This window comes from Anas platyrhynchos, chromosome 1 (genome assembly GCF_047663525.1).
Source record: "Anas platyrhynchos isolate ZD024472 breed Pekin duck chromosome 1, IASCAAS_PekinDuck_T2T, whole genome shotgun sequence".
Taxonomy (NCBI): Eukaryota; Metazoa; Chordata; class Aves; order Anseriformes; family Anatidae; genus Anas; species Anas platyrhynchos.
Genome location: NC_092587.1, coordinates 175610 through 194760, shown reverse-complemented (window position 1 = coordinate 194760; position 19151 = coordinate 175610). Strand labels below are relative to the sequence as shown.

The 19151-nt window shown below is 45.0% G+C and overlaps 1 protein-coding gene across 4 annotated transcripts in view; it reads right to left on the bottom strand.

Moving 5' to 3' along the window:
- GOLGB1 (golgin B1) overlaps positions 1 to 14350 on the bottom strand; it is a 60768-nt gene extending 46418 nt beyond the window's left edge. For 3 of the 4 annotated variants that reach the window (XM_038173293.2, XM_038173299.2, XM_072035347.1), the window contains exons 1-5: positions 14232 to 14350; positions 9586 to 9735; positions 4422 to 4518; positions 3674 to 3826; positions 3071 to 3223 (exon numbers count right to left, since the gene is read on the bottom strand). In XM_038173293.2, coding sequence (XP_038029221.2) covers positions 3071 to 3223; positions 3674 to 3826; positions 4422 to 4511 — 396 coding nt within the window. In that variant the 5' untranslated portion in view covers positions 4512 to 4518; positions 9586 to 9735; positions 14232 to 14350. Of the gene's footprint in view, positions 1 to 3070; positions 3224 to 3673; positions 3827 to 4421; positions 4519 to 9585; positions 9736 to 14227 lie in introns of all 4 variants that reach the window. The other variant, XM_038173296.2, reaches the window with a different exon arrangement.
- Between the last annotated feature and the right edge of the window lie 4801 nt (positions 14351 to 19151).

Sequence of the window (19151 nt, the reverse complement as noted above, 5' to 3'; positions counted from 1 at the left end):
GACAAATCTGGTGGCCTTCTACAATGGGGTTACAGCATTAGCAGATAGGGGAAGAGCAACTGACATCATCTATCTGGACTCGTGCAAAGAATTGGATACTGGCCCACATAATGATTTGACAGATGAGCTGCTTGGTGGGTAATGAATTGGCTGGATGATTGCACTCAAAGTGTTGCAGTCAACAGCTCAATGTCCAAGTGGAGATCAGTAATGACTGTTCTTCACGTGTCAGTTTCTTTGTCACTGAAATGGACAGTGCACAAGCAAGCCTGCCAATACCACCAAGCTGTATGGTGTGGTCAACATGCTAGTGGGAAGGGAAGCCATCCAGAGGGACCATGAGAGGCTTGAGAGCCTCATGAAGGTTTGTACAGGTTCATAAGGCCAAGCGCAAGGTCCTGCATCTGCAAGCTGTACATACCCCATCCCTGGAGGTGTTTGACATCAGGTTGGACGAGGCCCTGGGCAGCCTGATCTAGTGGGTAGCATCTCTGTGCATGGCAGGCATTTGGAACTAGATGTTCTTTAAGGTCCCTTCCAGCCCAAGCCATTCTGTGATTTTATGTCTAGGTCTCTCTTGTACTGAGTACAGGGTAAGGATCACCTCTCTCGACCTGCTGGTGGTAATTTGCCTAATGCAGCCACTAGCCTTCTTAGCAGCAAGGGCACATTGCTGACTCATGTTCAACTTGGTGTCTATGGTGTCTACCAGAAGTCCGTGGTCCTTTTCTGCAGATCTGCTTTCCAGCTGAGTAGCCCCAGCAGGTACTGGTGCCTGGGGTTATTACAGGGAGGAGAAAGCCCCTGTCATGGAGAGGAGAAAAAAGACAAAAAAAAAAAAAAAAAAAAAAAAAGTTTTGCAGTGTAGATCCCTCATGATTTCCTAGTTGAACCACTTATGTTCAACACAACATGCAACCCTAACCTGAATGTGTTTTTTTTTTTTCCTTCAAGTAACAGGATATCTGCCTTGGAAATATCACCATTACTCAAGGCAGCATCTTCTTAGGTAAATAATTATAAAGGAATCTGTAGCTTCTCAGTAGGCATAGCCTTAAAACAAAGTATTTGGCAAGTTATTTCTGAGTCAAATAATGAAATCCAAAAAGATTACATCAACTGGCTTCCCTTGGTCAGCTAGGTGGGTAACTTGTCATAAAAGGAAATTACATTTGTTAAACGGGTCCTTCTCCTAGTGAATCTGTTTTGGCTGTGACCAATGACTGGATTGTATTTCATGTGATTTTCAATTAATAGCCACTCTTTACCTGACAGTTCACCATTAAATATCACTTACACTCACCTTTTAACATTTTCCATAATCTTTTGATCTTTCTTTCAACGTTTCTATTAGCCCTTATCTTCTCTAGTGTAATCAAGCCACCATCTGCAGCCAGTTCTCTTTAGTATTTTTATCAATGAAACGGACAAGGGGATTAAGTGTAACCTCAGTAAATTTGCAGACAACACCAAGTTGGGTGGCAGCATTGATCTTCCTGAGGGCAGGAAGGCTCTACAGAGGGATCTGAACAGACTGAATTGATGGGCTGAGGCCAGCTGTATGAGGTTGAACAAGGTGAGATCCTGCACTTGGGGCACTACAACCCCCTATAACACTACAGGCTGGGGGTAGAGTTCATGGAAAACTGCCTGGCAGAAAAGGAACCTGGAGGTATTGCTCAATAGCCAGCTGAACGTAAGCCAGCAGTGTGCTCACTTGGTCAAGAAGGCCAAGAGCATCCTGACTCACATCAGCAATAGCATAGCCACCAGGACCAGGGAAGTGATTGAACCCCTGTACTCAGCTCTGGTGAGGCTGCACCTCAAACACTGCGTTCAGTTTTGGGTCTCTCACACACAACAAGGACATAGAGGTACTGCAGTATGTCCAAAGAAGGGCAACAAAGCTGGTAAAGAGTCTAGAGAACAAATCTTATAAGGAACCATTGAGGGAGCTGCGCTTACTTAGTCTAGAGAAAAGGAGGCTCAGAGAAGACCTTATTGCTCTCTACAACTACCTCAAAGGAGGCTGTAGCAGGATGGGGGGGGGTTCAGTCTCTTCTCCCAGGCAACAAGCAATAGAACAAGATGAAATGGCCTTAACTTGCACCAGGGCAGGTTTAAACTGGATATTAGGAAAAAAAAAAAAAAAAAAGTCCTCACTGAAAGGGTTGGGAGTCATTGGAACACATTTTTCAGGGAAGTAGTTGAGTCACCATCCCTGAAAGTCTTCAAAAGACGTGTAGATGGGCACGTCACAGTACAGGGACATGGTTTAGAGCTAGACTTGACAGTATGTGGTTAACAGTTGGACTTGATGATCTTAGAGGTCTTTTCCAGCCTAAATGATTCTATGATTCCAATGTCCTGTGATCTGTTTGGACTTCTATCACATTTCCCTTGCCTAGTCATATTAACATTTTAAAGAAAAAAGTATGTGGTCAGCAGAACGATTTCAAAATTTTTCAAAAATTGCCAACTCCCATGATAATTTCTAGCTAGTAGCTAATAGCTTCTTTCTAGCTTGTAGTTTATTTCTCTCTACACTCTTTCTCCCTACTTTTACCCAGTTTTATATAAATAGGTCTTGTTAATCATAGAACTTTGAGGTAGCACAGCAAGCTACATGGCTTGGAAATATTTTCTTCTTACATTTAAGTTACTGCCTTTCAAATTTAATGACCTTCTTGTTCTTGTATTCCAGCCAGCCTCATCTTTCCTTTTCTGTACTTACATTACAGGTAATCTTTTGAAACTTACAGCTTAGACACAGATGTGATTTCTACAGGGAAAAACTTTACTGTAACAGATTACCAAAGATATGGGAAAGGTATGCAAAGTGAAACTGGCCCATACCCTTGAGGACATCAAGCTGTGCACCCCAAGGACGTCTGTAGTACTAGAAAGCTAGACAGACCAGCTTCCTACAGGACAGACATCTTTGCTGGAACTATGAATGACCTGCTATTAACAGAGATAGGCCCTACTAGATCACTGGGACCTAAGACGTAGGAGAATACCAGACTATATCTAGAGGCTAACATCTTTTAAGTAGTGCTGTTCTCCCAACCTTAGAATACAATTGCTCTTCTGATAAGGTCTGTGCAGGCATTGGTGATCCTTTCTCTGTCAACTCCTCAATGCGTTTGTTCAGAGATGCCAGTTTGGCTTTGGCCTGAAGTTTCAGCTTCATCAGTTTTGCATCTGCAGCCTCCCGCTCTTCCTGTAAAAGAAGGATTCAAAGGGATTATGCTTAAAATACATACGTATCTTTGGTTAAATGCCATAAAACCACTGGACCGCTGGATGGCTGCAATACAGCCCATTCTGTCTCAGAGATTCTGAACTGGAAAAAAAAATCACAAGAGACATTAGTATTTTTTTATACTAGTATAAAAGTATATATGAGGACTCCATGTGGGCACAGAGGAGCTCCAAGACAAAATACATGGCATGCAGTGTATCTACTCTAAGGCAACTACACCTAAGCTAAGTGTAATCCTACATCTCATTGGTTAGCACACATTCTTTGGAATTCAATCATTCTCTGAAATTGATGCATTTAGTAGTGCAGACATCTCTAAGGCTTGGAAGAAAACAGAGACTGACTCGCACAGAAAGCTGATGCAGCATTTCACTCTTGTTCCCAAGTCCCCACTGAAAGAAATTATACCTTGAGTATGGTTTCTTTTTGCTGGAGCAGGGCATCCTTTTCTCGGATCAAATCTTTCAGCTGGACAACTAGTTTTTCTGTTTGAGCTAGGCGCTCCAGTAACTCTCCAGGTGCCTCCTCCACGCTTTCTGCTCCTGACTCTGAAGTTTGCACCTGAAATAGTGAAATGAGCGCTCTGGAGGAAAAAAGTCTAAAGAGACTGAAGTATAGCATCCAAATGGTATCTTCAGTGCCATTCCTAAACGCTGCACTCTTTCATGCAGCCTACAGAACTGTATGCAATTACGTGAAACCAGAAGAAAAGCTCGGGATAGCCTTGACAAAAAATATACAAGAAAAAAAAAATTGCTAAACACAACAGCAAATCTGAAACAGTTTGGGGAAGATGCCTCACATGTTCTGCACTGTCTCAGGTATCAGAGAGCAACATGTAGATCAACCCTCCCACTGTAACCCAATTATGCAGAGCTCCCTTTTATACTATACAGAATATTTAGCACTCTTATAAGTCTTTCTTCACTCAGAAAGTTTTTTTTTCTAGATGAGATGCTGAAACTAAGATTATTGTCTTCATCACAGAAGTGTTGACTTAAGAGGTCAGAAATATAGGAAACAGAGTGGAATGCCAGTTCAGTCTAGCACTCAGCTGCAAAGAAACAGGAAATGGTTTTCAATGAAACCAAATACTTTACACTCCCCAACTAACTCTCAATAAGATGTGAAAACCTTTCCACTACAACATACTTACAGTCACGGAGGATTCAGTAACCGCATCTCCACCATCACCTGAGAACTCCTGTAGAACAGTATTTGCTAAACCTGACAAACGGCTCAGCATCTTCAGCCTGAAACAAAACAAAGAGTCAGAATACAGTTGCAGTCAAAACTGACTAGGATAAAGCAGGTATCCCTCCAGGCTGATTTTCAGTGTTACAGAGGAAACCAGTCTTACAGAGAATACATCTCATCTGCCAAGAGAGGGTTTTGGATGGGACAGAGTTAATTTTCTTTGTACAGGCTTCTATGAGAATGTGTTTTGGATTTTTGATGAAAATAGCGGTGGTAACACACCAATGCTTTTCGTGGTTGCAGAGTAGTGCTTACATAGAGTAAAGGACCTTGTTTCTTATGCTGTCCTACCAGCAACGAGGCTGGAGGCACACAAGAGACTGGAGAGGATGCAGCTAGGACAACTGACCTGAAACGACCAAAGGAATATCCCTTACTATATGACTTCATGCTCAGCAATAAAAACTAGAGTAAAGAATCATAGAATGGCCTGGGTTGAAAAGAACCTTAAAGATCATCTAGTTTCAACCCCCCTGATCTGGGCAGGGTTGCCAACCACTAGAGCAGGCTGCCCAGAGTTGCATCAAGCCTGGCCTTGAATGCCTCCAGGGACGGGGCATCTATAACCTCCCTGGGCAACCTGTTCCAGGGCCTCACCACCCTCTTAATGAAAAAACTTTCTCCTAATTTCCAACCTAAATCTCCCGCCTTAGTTTAAAACCATTCCCCTTTGTCCTATCACTACCAACACATGTAAACAGGTGTACCCCCTCCTGTTTATATGCTCCCTTCAAGTACTGGAAGGCCGCAATGAGGTCTTCCTGGAGCCTTCTTTTCTCCAAGCTACGCAAGCCCAGTTCCCTCAACCTTTCTGCATAGGAGAAGTGATCCAGCCCTCTGATCATCTTAGTGGCCCTCTTCTGGACCCGTTCCAAGAGTTCCATATCCTTGTGCTAGGGGCCCCAGGCCTGCACACAGTATTCCAGGTGGGGTCTCACAAGAACAAAGTAGAGGGGGACAATCACCTCCCTCTCCCTGCTGGCCACCCCTTTTTTCATGCAGCCCAGGACACAGTTGGCCTTTCGGGCTGCAAGTGCGCACTGCCAGCTCATGTCCAGCTTCTCGTCCATCAGGACTCCCAAGTCCTTCTCCGCAAGGTTGCTCTCATGTTCCTCTTCTCCCAGTCTATATAAATACCTTGGATTGCCCCAGCTCAAGTGCAACACCTTGCACCTGGCTTTGCTGAACCTCATTGGGTTCTCATGGGCGCACTTCTTCAGCCTGTCCAAGGAGGACAGCAGAGATGTTTGGAGCGATGGTGTTTGTTTTCCCTGTGTGATGAGCTCTGCTTTCCTGGAAGTGGGTGAACATGCTGATGGAAAGTAGCAAATTGATTTCTTGTTCTACTTTGCTTGTGCACAAAAGTTTTGCTTTATTTAGTAAGCTGTCTTTACCTCAACCATGAGTTGTCACACTTACCTTTCCAATTTTCTCCCCCATACCACATGGGGAGAGTGAACAAGAGACTCTGTGGTACTTAGCTGCCAACTGGGGTTAAACCACAACAGAGAGAAAAGCCAAAGCCAAGCCTCAGGAGTTGTGTTGGGTTTACATGGCAAGGTTTTGGTAGCAGGGGGAGGGGCTGCAGGGGTGGCCTCTGTGAGAAAAGTCCAGAAGCTTCCCCATGTTAGGTAAGAGCCAGTTCCAAACAAACTGGTCCAGCTCCAAAAGGGACCCGCCATGGGCCAAAGCTAAGCCAATGAGCAACACTAGTTGCACCTACGTGAAAGCATGTTTAAGGTTAAGAAATGCTGTACAACAGCAGCTGAAAGAGATGAGTGAGAAAATGTTGGGTGAAACACCGAGGTCAGTGAAGAACGAGGGGGAGTAGGTGCTCCAGGCACTGGAACTGATCACCTGCAGCCCATAGAGACAACCATGGTAGAGCAGGCTGTCCCCCTGCAGCCCATGGTGTATCACAGCAGAGCAAATATCCATGAACCAGCCCACAGTGGAATAGGTAGGTACGGCTTGAAGGAAGTTGCAGCCCATGGACAGTCCACGCAGGCAGACTCTGGGCCAGAACTGCAGCCTCTATAGACAAGCCAATGCTGTACTAGATTGTCTGGCAGGAGATGCAGCCTGTGAAGGACCCATGCTGGAGTATGTCCAATCCTGAAGGACTGCACCACATGGTATAGACTCATGTTGGAGCAGCTCCTGGAGAACTGCAGTCTGTGGGAAGCCCATGTAGAATCAGTTCAGGAAGGACTACTTTCTGTGGGAGGGACCCCATGCTGGAGCAGGGAAAAAGAACGAGGATGAAAGAGTGGCAGTGACGAAGCATTATAAACTGACCATAACTTCCATTCCCCACACCCCTATGCTGCTTGGAGGGAGAAGGCAGAAGAAGGTGGATGTGAAGGAGTATTTAAGTTTGCTTTTAGTTCTCACTGCTCTAGTCCATTTTTAATTGGCAATAAATGATATTCATCTCTCTTATGCTGAGTCTGCCTTGCCCGTGACAGTAACTGGTGGGTGATTTCGCTGTCCTCACTTCAACCCACAAGATTTCTTTCATCGTATTTTTTCTGCCTGTCCTTCCAAGGAGGGAGAGTGAGGAAGCAGTGTTGTGGTGTCTGGCTGTCAGTGTTAGACCACCACAGGAATACATAAGTGATCACGTAACCAAGAAAAGACAGACTCTTTAAACACATCAGCAGATGTATTGTTAAGACAAGATGATATTTTTACCACTGTACATGCATTATTGCAAAATACAATTTATACAGGATTTCAATTTACCCTCATAGTTCATTTCTTGATCTTCCTTAACAATGTCATTACAAAACCACAGACAAAGAATCAACAAGGTTGGAACAGACCTCTGAAGATCATCTAGTCCAACCCCCCACAGAGCAGGATCACCTGGAGCACATTGTGCAGGATGGTATCCAGGCGAGTTTTGAATATCTCCAGAGAAGGAGACTCCACAACCTCTCTGGGCAATCTGTTCCAGTTCTCTGTCACCCTCACAGTAAAGAAATGCCCTCTCATTCAGCCAGAACTTCCTGTGCTTCAGTTTGTGCCCGTTAGCTTCTCGTCCTCTGAATGGACACAACTGAAGAGAGACCAACTCCAGTTTACTGAATTATAGTTATTCAAAAGAATAACTGACTCTTACATGAATAGACACTTCTTTCCAGGCCATGCATATATACGGGCAACAATACCTTCAAAACAAACTTTCTAGTTATATTAGTGGGAATGGTGAACTCAGTCTTGATGTTTAAGTTGATGAAGGTATGTCCCATGAGAAAGAGGAGACCTTTGCATAACACATATATGACAGGACCTTGACAGAGAGATACAGACTGGAGAGGGCATATATGCCCTGGCTGACACTTAGTATACCTTCTTTCCTTTCCTTGAAACTCAGAAGCAAAAATGGGGCTGAAGAATGAGAAAACGGCAGCTGTAACACCCAGCAACACAATTTGCCATCTTGGGATAAGTGGCGGAATATGATCTTCATTAATAACCTGAAAAGGGGATGCAATCCACCCACAAAAAAATTCTCCAAATTGTGAGGAGCAGTTGATAAGCCAGAGTACAGAGCTGACAATCAGAAGAATGTCAGCACGCTAGAGAAACAGACTGATGAAGTTCAGAAGAATAGACCTCATGAAGTTCAGCAACTTCAAATAGAATCCTACACACAGGGTAGAATAAACATATGCAGAAGCACAAAATAGGGGCCAACTGGCTGTAAAACTGTGCTGTAGAAGACAAACTGGGGATGCCGGCAGATAAGTTTAAGGTAAATCAGCAGTATGCCCTTGCAGTAAAGAAGACCAAGTACATACTGATTTGTATTAGTAAGACTGTACCAAGTAGGCTGAGGGAAGCAATTCATCCTTTCTGTTCAGCACTTGTAAGACTACATTTAAAGTACAGAGTCCACTTTCAGGCTCCCTGGTACACAAAAAAGGTCAGGAAGGAAGTGGAGCAAGCACAGCAGAAAGCTCCCATGATGATCAGGTTCTGGATTTCAAGACACAGAGAGGCTGAGAATGCTGGTTTGTTCAGCTTTGAGAACAGAGGGTAAAAAGGGACATATGATAATTGTCTTCCCTTTAAGAGAAAAGGACCAAAGGAACAGCAAGAAGCTACATCAGGTGAGGTGCATATTGGGTATTAGGAAAAGGTTCTTTACTGATAGGGTGATCACTCACTGGAACAGCCTCCCCAGAGAAGTGGCCACAGCACCAAGACTGCTGGAGTTCAAGAACTGTTTGATCAACACTCTCAGACATATGATTTAGATTTTAGTTAGTCCTATGTAGAGCCAAATGTTGGACTCAATGATCCTTGTGGGTACCTTCCAACTCAGGATATTTTATGATTTTCACAGAATGGTGTTTTCTATCCATCAGGTAGTTGAAGACAGAGCCAGACACTTCTAAAAGGTGCACAGCAAAAGGATACGAGTCAGTGCACACAAGTTGCAGTATATGAAATTTCAATCAGAGAAGAAAAAAAAAAAACAAACAGCAAAAGGTGACAAAAGAAAACAAAACACACAAAACCACACTGGAATAGGCTTACAGCAACCTGATCTAACTTTAAAGTTAGCCAGGCTAAAAACAGAGGGTTGAACCAAATGAACTCCCAAGGTCCCTTATGACCTAAATTATTCTAACATACTATGAAAACCAGGCCACATGGGACATCTGACATTTCTCTCTCTCAAAAAAAAAAAAAAAAACAACAAACTGTCTGTACCAACTGTAAGACATATGAGTATCACATTAGATATAAACTCTAGTTTATATTAGAATAATTATTTCCACCATACAGAACCTTTTAGTTTGACAAGATGTTTTACCTAGAGGTAGGCTTCTAAAGCTGGCTACAATGATCTACTCATTCTTGCCCCCATTTATCTTTGTAAGCTTATCTTTCATATTACATTGCCACTTAAAGCATGGAAATACTGACAGTTGAAAGGACACTTTTTGTGGCAGTCACACCTTTTAATTACCTGATTTTACAGAAGTAGAAAATCATAGAATCATTGTAATAATGCACATTTCAGTATCAGTTGCAGAAAAAACACCAACCTCTTCCATGCACTGAGTAGCTCGGAGGTATGCTTATTCAGTAGTGAAGAGACTTCCAGACAGTACTATTCATCACGCACAGGTCCTTCACACCAATCTTTTTTTTTTTTTAAATCTCTTGGATACTGACAGGTCGCAGGAGCCAAGATTCTTGGGGAGAGAAGAAAACAATTTAACAGTAAGGAAATAAGCACATTATTCATCCTACACAGCACACTCTTGGATTATTACAATCACTCATTTGGAATAAACGTAAGAAGTGAAAAGTCTTCCTTATTCATAAAACACAATTTCTCCCATTCTTGCAAACACACACTGATTCCTAATGCTTAATGGCATGAACTTAATCTCTGCAGCCTACAGAATAAAATACTTAAGAAGCAGTTAGTGAAGAAAAAAAAAAAAAGAGCCAGGCCTCAGACAGTCTTTCCTGCAAAGAATTCTGGAGATGGCACTGCTGCTGGAGAAGGACACCATCATCATAAAGCTATGTTGCACATGTTCTGTATCAATATGATAGTCAGTGAAAAAAAGTACTAGCATTTTGCACACGTCTTAGCTGGCCCTGCATGAGTCTAAGTCATAGAACTCCAAAGTAATATAGGCTATATAATTTCTACCCGAGACATTTCTTCCTTCAGCATTAACTGGTCACCAAGTCAGTAATACAAAAGCCTCATTTAAAGACCTGAAATCGATGGTTCATAAGAACAATAAACTATTAAAGAATAAAAATAATAAAGGTGGTTTGTAAATCACCACCCCCACCGTCCTCCATTGAGGAACACGCCCTACTCTCTTGGCAGCGGTAAAAGCATATTTCTAAAATGTCAGCCAAAGGCAGAAATGCCTATTGGTGACAATCACCAATAGTTGAAGAGGATGACTCTGATTTTCCTACTAACCATTAAGCCACATCTCAAAATCACAAATACACAATATGCAGCTGAGAGGTTACATGAAATAACATATAACATGATTCAGGATTGATAGAACTTAAATGCTACCTGAAAGAGGAATTATTAGAAGTGCTATTAGATACATGGGGAAAATACATAAAATCTAGGCATCTGCAGGCATTTGTTGTAAGTAGAATGTGTTACAGGGCTCAACACATATCTGCAGTCTACAGGAATTACAATTTCAAGCATCTGTACATGGACTTTGAGGAGAAACTTAATATTCCCTGGCCTATGTCCAGACTGACTGAAATAACCTGATACTGAACTACAGGTAATATGCCTTGCCAGACTTGGCTCAAAACCGGGCTACTCAAAATGCAAACAGAGGAGCTGGTACCTATTTGCATAGACACGGAGTTTAATAACCTGAGCTCAAGTCTTAAAGATTCATGTCTTTTGAACTCACTTTTAAATTATTTTCTCAGGCGAGTTGAATATGGCAAGGGATGCAAAGAGCAACAAGAAGGGATTCTGCAGATACATGAACAGCAAAAGGAAGCCTAGGTAAAACATGGGCCCACTGCTAAATGTGGCAGATGTCCTGATGACAAAGTGCACGGAAAATGCTGAGGTACTCAATGCCCTCTTCCCCTTGGCATTTACAGGTAAGACCTTCAGGAATCCCAGTCCCCTGACAACAGCCTGAAAGTCTGGAGCAATGCAGATTTACACTCAGAAGAGGACCAAGTTAGGGAGCACAAACTGGTCATACACAAGTCCACAAGAACGTACCCACAAGTGCAAAATGAGCTGGCCGATACTATTGCAGAGTGTACCCTCAGCAAATTTTCACAACACACAATGGGGAAGAGGTGCTGATACACCAGAGGGTCATGCTGCCATCCAAAGGGATCTGGAAAGGCTGAAGAAACACATTGACAGGAACCTCATGAAGTTCAACCAACAGAAATGCAAAGTCCTGCACCTGGGGAGGAAGAACTGCAGGCACATGCTAGGGACCACCCAGCTGGAAAGCAGCTCTGCAAAGAAGGACCTGGGAGTCATGGTGGACAACAGGTTGACCATAAGCCAGCAACGTAGCCTCATGACAAAGACAAACAGCATTCTGGGCTGCATCAGGAGTGTCACCAGGAGTGAGGTGTTACCCTTACCCCCCACTCAGTACTGGCAGAGCCGTAACTGGAGTACTGTGTCCAGTTCTGGTCTCCCCAGTACAAGAAAGCTGTGAACTTGATGGACCAAATACAGCAACTAAGAGAACAGTGAGCAGAGGAGGATCTTTTTCACAGAATGGCTGAGGTTGGAAAGGACCTCCAAGGGTCATCTTATCCAACTCCAATGCTAAAGCAGGGCCACTCAGAAAAAATTGCTCCAGACTATGCCCAGTTGACTTCCCAAGGAGGTAAACTCCGCAGTCTGTCTTTGAAACCTGTGCTACTGCTTTGTCACCCATGCAGTTAAAAAAAAAAGTGTTTCCAGATGTTCAGAGATAATCTCCTGTGTTTCAGTTTGTGCCTTCTGCTTCTTATCCTGTCACTGCTCACCACTGGAGAGCTTGGCTTCATCCTCTTCGCTCTCTCCCTGAGGTTAAATCCAAGAATAAGTATAACACCGTTAAATACCATCCCAAAGCCAAGAGGCAGCAGACAAGCTGGTAGCTGTCCTTTACGTTAGCCCAACGGACTTGTAGCAGAAATAGCCTGGTGCTCACACTTCACATTTACTTAGAATCATGTAATAGTTGAGGTTGGAGAAGTCCCTTAACATTAAACCATATTAAACCATGTCCTTAAGTACCTCTAGGGATGGCAACTCCACCACTCCCCCAGGCAGCCTGTTCCAATACCTAAATACTCCTTCCATGAAGAAATTCTTCCCAGTATCCAATCTAAACCTCCTTGCTGCAACTCAAGACTGTTTCCTCACGTCCTATCACTTATTATCTGAGAAAAGAGATCGACACCCTCTTTGCTGCAACCTTTCAGGTAGTTGTATGATGACATTTTCTCTCAGCTGCCTTTACTCTAGACTCAACAATAACCTTCTTGCAGTGAAGTGCCCAAAACTGGATACAATACTTGAAATGCAGTCTTGCTTGTCCTGTGTCCTGAAGGACAATTCCTTCCCTCCCTAGTTCCCTAGTCCTGCTGGCAACACCATTTTTGATACAGGCCAGGATGGCACTGGCCTTATTGGACACACCAATGGCTCCTGTTCAGCCATCTGTTGAACAGCACCCCCAGGTTCCTTTTTTACTGGACAGCTTCCCAGTCACTCTTCTCTAAGCCTGTACTGCTGCATTGGTGTTGCTATGACCTACGTACAGCAGCTGGTACTCAGCCTTGTTGGGCCACATCCAACTGTATGGCATTCATCTATCCAGATCCCCCTGCAAAGCCTTCCTTTTCTCAGGTAGATCAATACACCCACCCAACTTGGCATCATCTGCAAATTTGCTGAGGGTGTACTCAATCTCTTCATCAAGATCATTAATAAAAATGTTAAACAGAACTGACCTCAATACTGAGCACAACAGAACACCACTTAAAACCAGACACCAACTAGATTTAACTTCATTCACAAGGACCCTTTGGACCCAGACATCCAGACAGTATTTTTTTTTTTAACCCAGAGAACAGTACATCTGTTCAAGCCATGAACAACCAGCTTCTCCAGGAGAATGCTGTGGGAAACTGTATCAAATGATTTGCTAAAGCTGGGCTTATAGCAGTAAAGCATGACATAGTGCTGGCCAATTTCCTTATAAACAGTAGACAAGCACAAAAGTACACAGGTTATTCTGTGCTCCACTGCCTCACCCACATAAGTAAACAGTACAGCTGGCAGAGACAAACATATTGCTCTTCTGGTATCACACTGACTTGGATTTCCATTTTTGCAATATATTAGGCATAATTGTATCCATTTCTACCTCTACATATCAACTAATGATGAAAGTCTTGATAGTATTTGTAAGTGATGTATTCAACTGTAACTGTATTATATGTAAATTAAGTTTAATTCTTCTTTTTTTTTTCCCCCCTCCTTTGGGAATCAAACAGGCATTGAAAGCACTGTTGCTGTACAGAAGCCCTGGGACAAACCTCTCACACTGAGCTGAGGGTCCCTAAAAGGAACATGGAACGAAGGAGCACAACAGACACCAACCACCACCGCCTGCCCACAGCTCCAGATCTCAAGGAGCCGGCAGCAACCCCTGCCAGCCGGTTCGCCCGTGCGCCCCAACGATGGTGCAGCTACAGGAGCTCCCGGCTGCCCCGTCAGTCCCGCACTTACTGGCGAGGACACGGTGACCGCTATGCCTCCAGCGGGGCTCACAGGGCAGAAACCTTCCCAAAAAGGGCTCCGCTGCTGGTTAAAGCTGGGCACTGAGCTCAGACCCCCAGCAAAAGAAGCTCGGTCGTAGAGCAGGCACCGGCGTACCGAGACCGGGCCGGACCACAGAGCCCGGTGAAGGCGGAGACGGCCGCCGGCCCAGCCCACCCGGCCGTTCCTCACTGCCCTGGACCCCAAGGAGCCGCGAACCCGCCCCAATTCCCCCCACACACCAGCGGGGTCGCTCCCGCCAGAGCCGGCAGCGGTGCCCAGCGCCGCACAGCGGGCCGTGACCGGCCCAGGTCCGCCACCGGGAGCCGCGCGACAGCCCCACAAGACCTCACACAACCGCAGGACGGCACCAGAAGAGAGGAGGCACCGACCTACCGGCAACCAGCAGCGAACCCGAACAGCTGAGCCGCCACAGCACCGAGCCCGCCCCCAGCCACCTCAGCACCGGAACGCTCCGACGTGGCTTCCGCCTCCCGTCCGGCCCCGCCTACCCGCCGGAGAACAGCCAATCGGCTGCGGGGCGCAGGAGACCGCTCAGCCAATCGCTGCGAAGGATCCGCCTCGGCGCCGCGGTTGCGCTGACACACAGCACAAACCCACCAATCGCGAGGAGGCCTCGCGGGCCCGCCCGGTAACGAGGAAGCAACCCGTTAGCCAGGGCTTTCTGAGGCGTGCCGAGGGGTGCGGTGGGACGGCGGGCGGGGCTGTGCGTCTCGTCCGCGCGCGGGGGCGGGGCCACTCCGACGCTTGGACGCCCGGTCCCCGGCCGCCCCCGGCCGCTCCCGGCCAGCCGTGCGCCCGGCCTGCCCCCCCAGGCGGCCCCGCCCCCGGCCAGCCCCGCTCTGAGCGCTGAGGGGCGGCTCGGCTCGGCGTTGTTTGCCGGCTGTGTTAGGGGAGACGCTCGAACACGCTGGTGTTTCTGCTGCCGATGTGACCACGGTGTAACAGGGCATTGCTATAGCTAGGAACAGAGCACAGGCTCTGTATTGAGCTCATCAGGCTGCAGGACTGAGGCTTGTCTGAACCTTTGCGGTCTGCCTCTGGTTTTGTTTCACTTTGTTAAGATGTGAGAGCAATTTCTATAATTATCAGGTGTCTATGGCTAATTTGTTTTACTTTTGTTTGTCTTTGTGGGTTATAATTATAGTTTCATATAGGTAGTAATAACAAGCAGTTATTCTAGAAAGATATTTAAAACTCGTAACATTAGATGCAGAGTAGAGAAATACAGGTCTGGTACACCAGCTGAGGTCTTGAGAAGTAGAGACAGTATTTGGTGTAGAGAATAGGTGCAGGATAACAAGAGGTATGGCTCAGGCTCCAGTGCTGGAGACTCCTTGTCTATAAACAAGTAACTAATGATTAGTTTAAAAATGTACAGCTGGACAAAACAGGTTTTGATACGTGTGCAGGGCACCATACCAAATAAATTCAGATGTAGTGGAGCTGTGGATCAGTGAAGAAAGGTGTAATGTAGGTTCCAAAATGTAGATAAGTAAGCCTAAGGGGAAGGAAAGAGAAGAAAGGGAAAAAAAGGTGAAGGAAACCATCAACAAGGATGTCATATTCCTCCCAGTGAAGGGCTCAAGATGCTGACAACTGACCATGACACCTCCCCACCGCTAACACTACAGTGAACCGCAGACCTTAGGACCCAGAGCAGCGGTCTGGTGAATGTAAAACCAGAAATATTGTTGAAACCATATGTGTGTTTTGCAATATTGATTATATCATTGCTATTAGTACAACTTTTACCTGAGTATAAGTACTCAAACATTATATTATTTTTTTCTGTATTTAGATCTAGAGTTATGACGATTCTTGAATTAGACTATTAAAATTTCCATTAAACTAATAATAAATTATTGGCTTTACATACTTACATAAAGTGTTCTTCCTCTTTGCCCATAAACAAGATTTTGAATGTGACACTGCAGTCTAAGTTTAAGAATGTTTAGTAATGTTTTCTAACAGAGACAGAAGCTATCTTCTTCATGTACTTATGTTTGTCTTACATGAATTACCATTGATATTTTTCAGGGCTCAGTTCCAATAGTATCTCGCTACATTCACTAACACCAACATTTTTGAACGGTTACAATGATGTTGTGGTGTTTTTCTTTTTTTTTAATTATATAATGCTTCAGTGTAAATAACTGAAACATTTGTTATGCATAGTTTTGTTGCATTGATTTAATACGCTCCTGAGTGTTGTGGTTCCGCTCGAGTGGGCAGCCAAGCTCCACCACAGCTGCTCTCTCACTCCTCCTCCTCAATGAGGAATGGGGAGAAAATAAGTGAAAAGGGCTCAAAGGTTGAGATAAGGACGAGAAAATCATGCAGTAATTATTGTAATGGGCAAAACAGACTTGGCATAAGGAGATAGTAAGATTTATTGTGTATTACTAACAAGCTAGAGAAGTGAGAAACAAAGGAAAGAAACCAAAAGCACCTTCCCCCCCCCCCATCCACCCTCTTCCATCTCCTCCCCCCAAGTGGTGCAGGGGAACAGGGGAATGGGGGTTATGGTCAGTCTACAGCACTTTTCTGACACTCCTCGGTCACTCTCGTCCCCTGTGCTGTGGGGTCCCACCCACGGGATGCAGTCGTTGATGAACTGATCCTGCATGGGCTTCCCACAGGCAGCAGCTCTTCCAGAACTGCTCCAGATATGGGTCCGTACCACGGGGTCTGTAATACACAATAAATGTTTGTTCATTGTCTTTTGTATTATAAAAACAAGGAGTTCTGTTTGAGGAACAGGAGTTGTGAAAACTCCCTGCTGAAGTAAGGAGCTGTATAATGCTTGGCTAGACACTATGAAAATTCTTTTGCTTAATGTAACAAAAAAGAGAACCGCCCCCTCTTTTCTCCTTCTGCATCTCAGTTGCCTCTTTTGTTTAAAGACACTGCTGCAAAGCTCATGTAACCATCTCCTGATAAGTTGCTAACCTAGTGTATCAACATCCTGCCTTCCTGTCTCACGCTGGGCCAACACGACCAAATAAAAAAAAATAAGTTGAACCACAATGCCGAGGAAGACTACGGCCTTCATCTTCACGACCACCAGAGGGACAGAGACGACCTCCTAGCAACAGCGCGCGCAGTCGCAGAATATACCAGGATGTGCTGCGTAATCCCGGAATTACCAAGATATAAAAAGGGACCCTGGCGGGGGTGAGGTGCGCGCCGTTGGCGGAGCCGAGACTCCCCGGCCGCCCAGCGCTGTTTTGCTTGCTGTTGCTTACTCAATAAATTCCTTTCTATTATTAATGCAATGCTCTCTGAAAATTAATTAAGGGGGCAATTTATAACAGGGTCCATCCCTCAGGAGAAAACTGCTCCAACCTGGCTCCCCTACGGGCAGCAGCTCCTGCCAGGTCACCTGCTCCTGCGTGGTCTCCTCCCCACGGGCTACAGGTCCGGCCTGGAATCTGCTCCGGCAGGGGTCTTCCGCAGGCGGCAGCCTCCATCGGTGCAGGGCCACCTGCTCCACCGTGGTCTCCTCCACGGGCTGCAGCGTGGAACCCTGCTCCACCGTGGTACTCCATGGGCTGCAGGGGGACATCCTGCTTCACCATGGTCCTCACCACAGGCCGCAGGGGACTTCTGCTCCGGCGCCTGGAGCACCTCTCCCCCTCCTTCTACACTGACCTTGGTGCCTGCAAGGCTGTTCCTCACTTTCACTCTCCCATCTGCTGTGTGGCGCAGCGTTTTTTTTTCCCTGTCTTAAATATGCTCTCACAGAGGCACAAAACAACATCGCTTATTGGCTCAGTTCTGGAAAACAGTGGGGCCCTTCCCAAACATGGGGCAGCTTCTAGATCCTTCTCACAGAAACCACCCCTATGGCCCCCTGCTACCAAAACCTTGCCACGTAAACCCACTACACTGAGAAAGTGAATTTATGTACTACTTACATTGTTATACAATACTAGCCATAAAAGATAAGTACATGGATTGTTTAGTACTGTTAATTGTTTCATCATCTAAAATTACTTCTCTGTGTTTTATTAAAAAGTCTTTATGTTTGAGGAGTTGTTTGTTAGGAAATTACACTATAAAAATAAACTATTACTGTGTTTTAACAGAAACCAGTTTTTGAGGAAAAAACTTGGAATTGCAACTATTCCTAAGTAAAGCAGGTAATTGTCGCTGATTCTTCTGTGCTATTGCTAGGAGCTGTCAGATCTCCTGTCCTGATAGAAGAGAGGCTGCTACAGCTCCATGCTCCTAGGCCCAACTGAGTGCTCTGGCTGCCAGAGCACTCTGCTTGCTCATGTTGAGCCTGCTGTCAGCTAGCAATCCAAGATCCCTGAATGTTTAATTAGAAGACAAGAGTCTTCAAGCATCCCTAGAACTCTAGAGTTCAATAAGAAGTCAGGAAAGACTGTGCTGATCTGGTGCAGGGCATGCATACTAAACAGCAATGTTTACATTCAACCAGCCCCTTTAGTCCATTTTCCTACTATTTTGCCATGCTTGTTCCTTCCCAGACCACCTAGACCCATCCCTTTCCCTACCCTTGGTTCCTCCCCTAACCATCTCATAGTCTTGTGCAATCCCCCCAGTGTGCTTGCCATGCAACCCACAATGTTTTCTATGCTCCTGTGCAGTAACTCTCCAGTCAGCAAGGTACTCTGACAATTGACTCATGGTGAGGGGTGTCACCTTCAGGCTGATGGGACTGATGGGAACCCTATGACAGCCTTAGGAGAAGCTGAGGCAGGGGCTTATTTTCTCTTACTAGGTTAATGGGGTTCCCTCCCTGTTATTGTCTCGTTTTGCTCCTTCTTGTTTGTGCAGTTGAGTCTTTTATGGGTTGATTGCCGCTCTGTAGTGTTTCTGGGGCTAGCCAGATCAGATTATTTTGGTTCCCTCACCTGCTGTTGTTCTTCTGTGTCCCTTCATGTGTGTGGAGATGAGTTATTTTTCCCACATAGCCTAATTCTTATGAGGAGACATTTATGTGAATTGTTTTGGTCCTATACTCTAAATTATTCAAGTTCTCTAGCTGAGAAGACTCTCAAATTCACTTAGAGGAGCAGATCTTCACATCAAACCCCCCATCTTGTAGCTTTTTCCTCTCATCTTCATGTGTACTTATATTAATGTTAAAAATAGGGTAGTGTACAAAACCAGTATAGCTCCTGATGTATCTGCTTAACCTTCTCACCCCTTCTGATTTGTCTCCTGAAATAGCAGTGATTTACTAGATTATCTCACACCTTCTTTCCACTCTAAGAAGACTGTTTGTATCATTGAAACTTTCAGGTTTGTAAATCAGCATTTAAG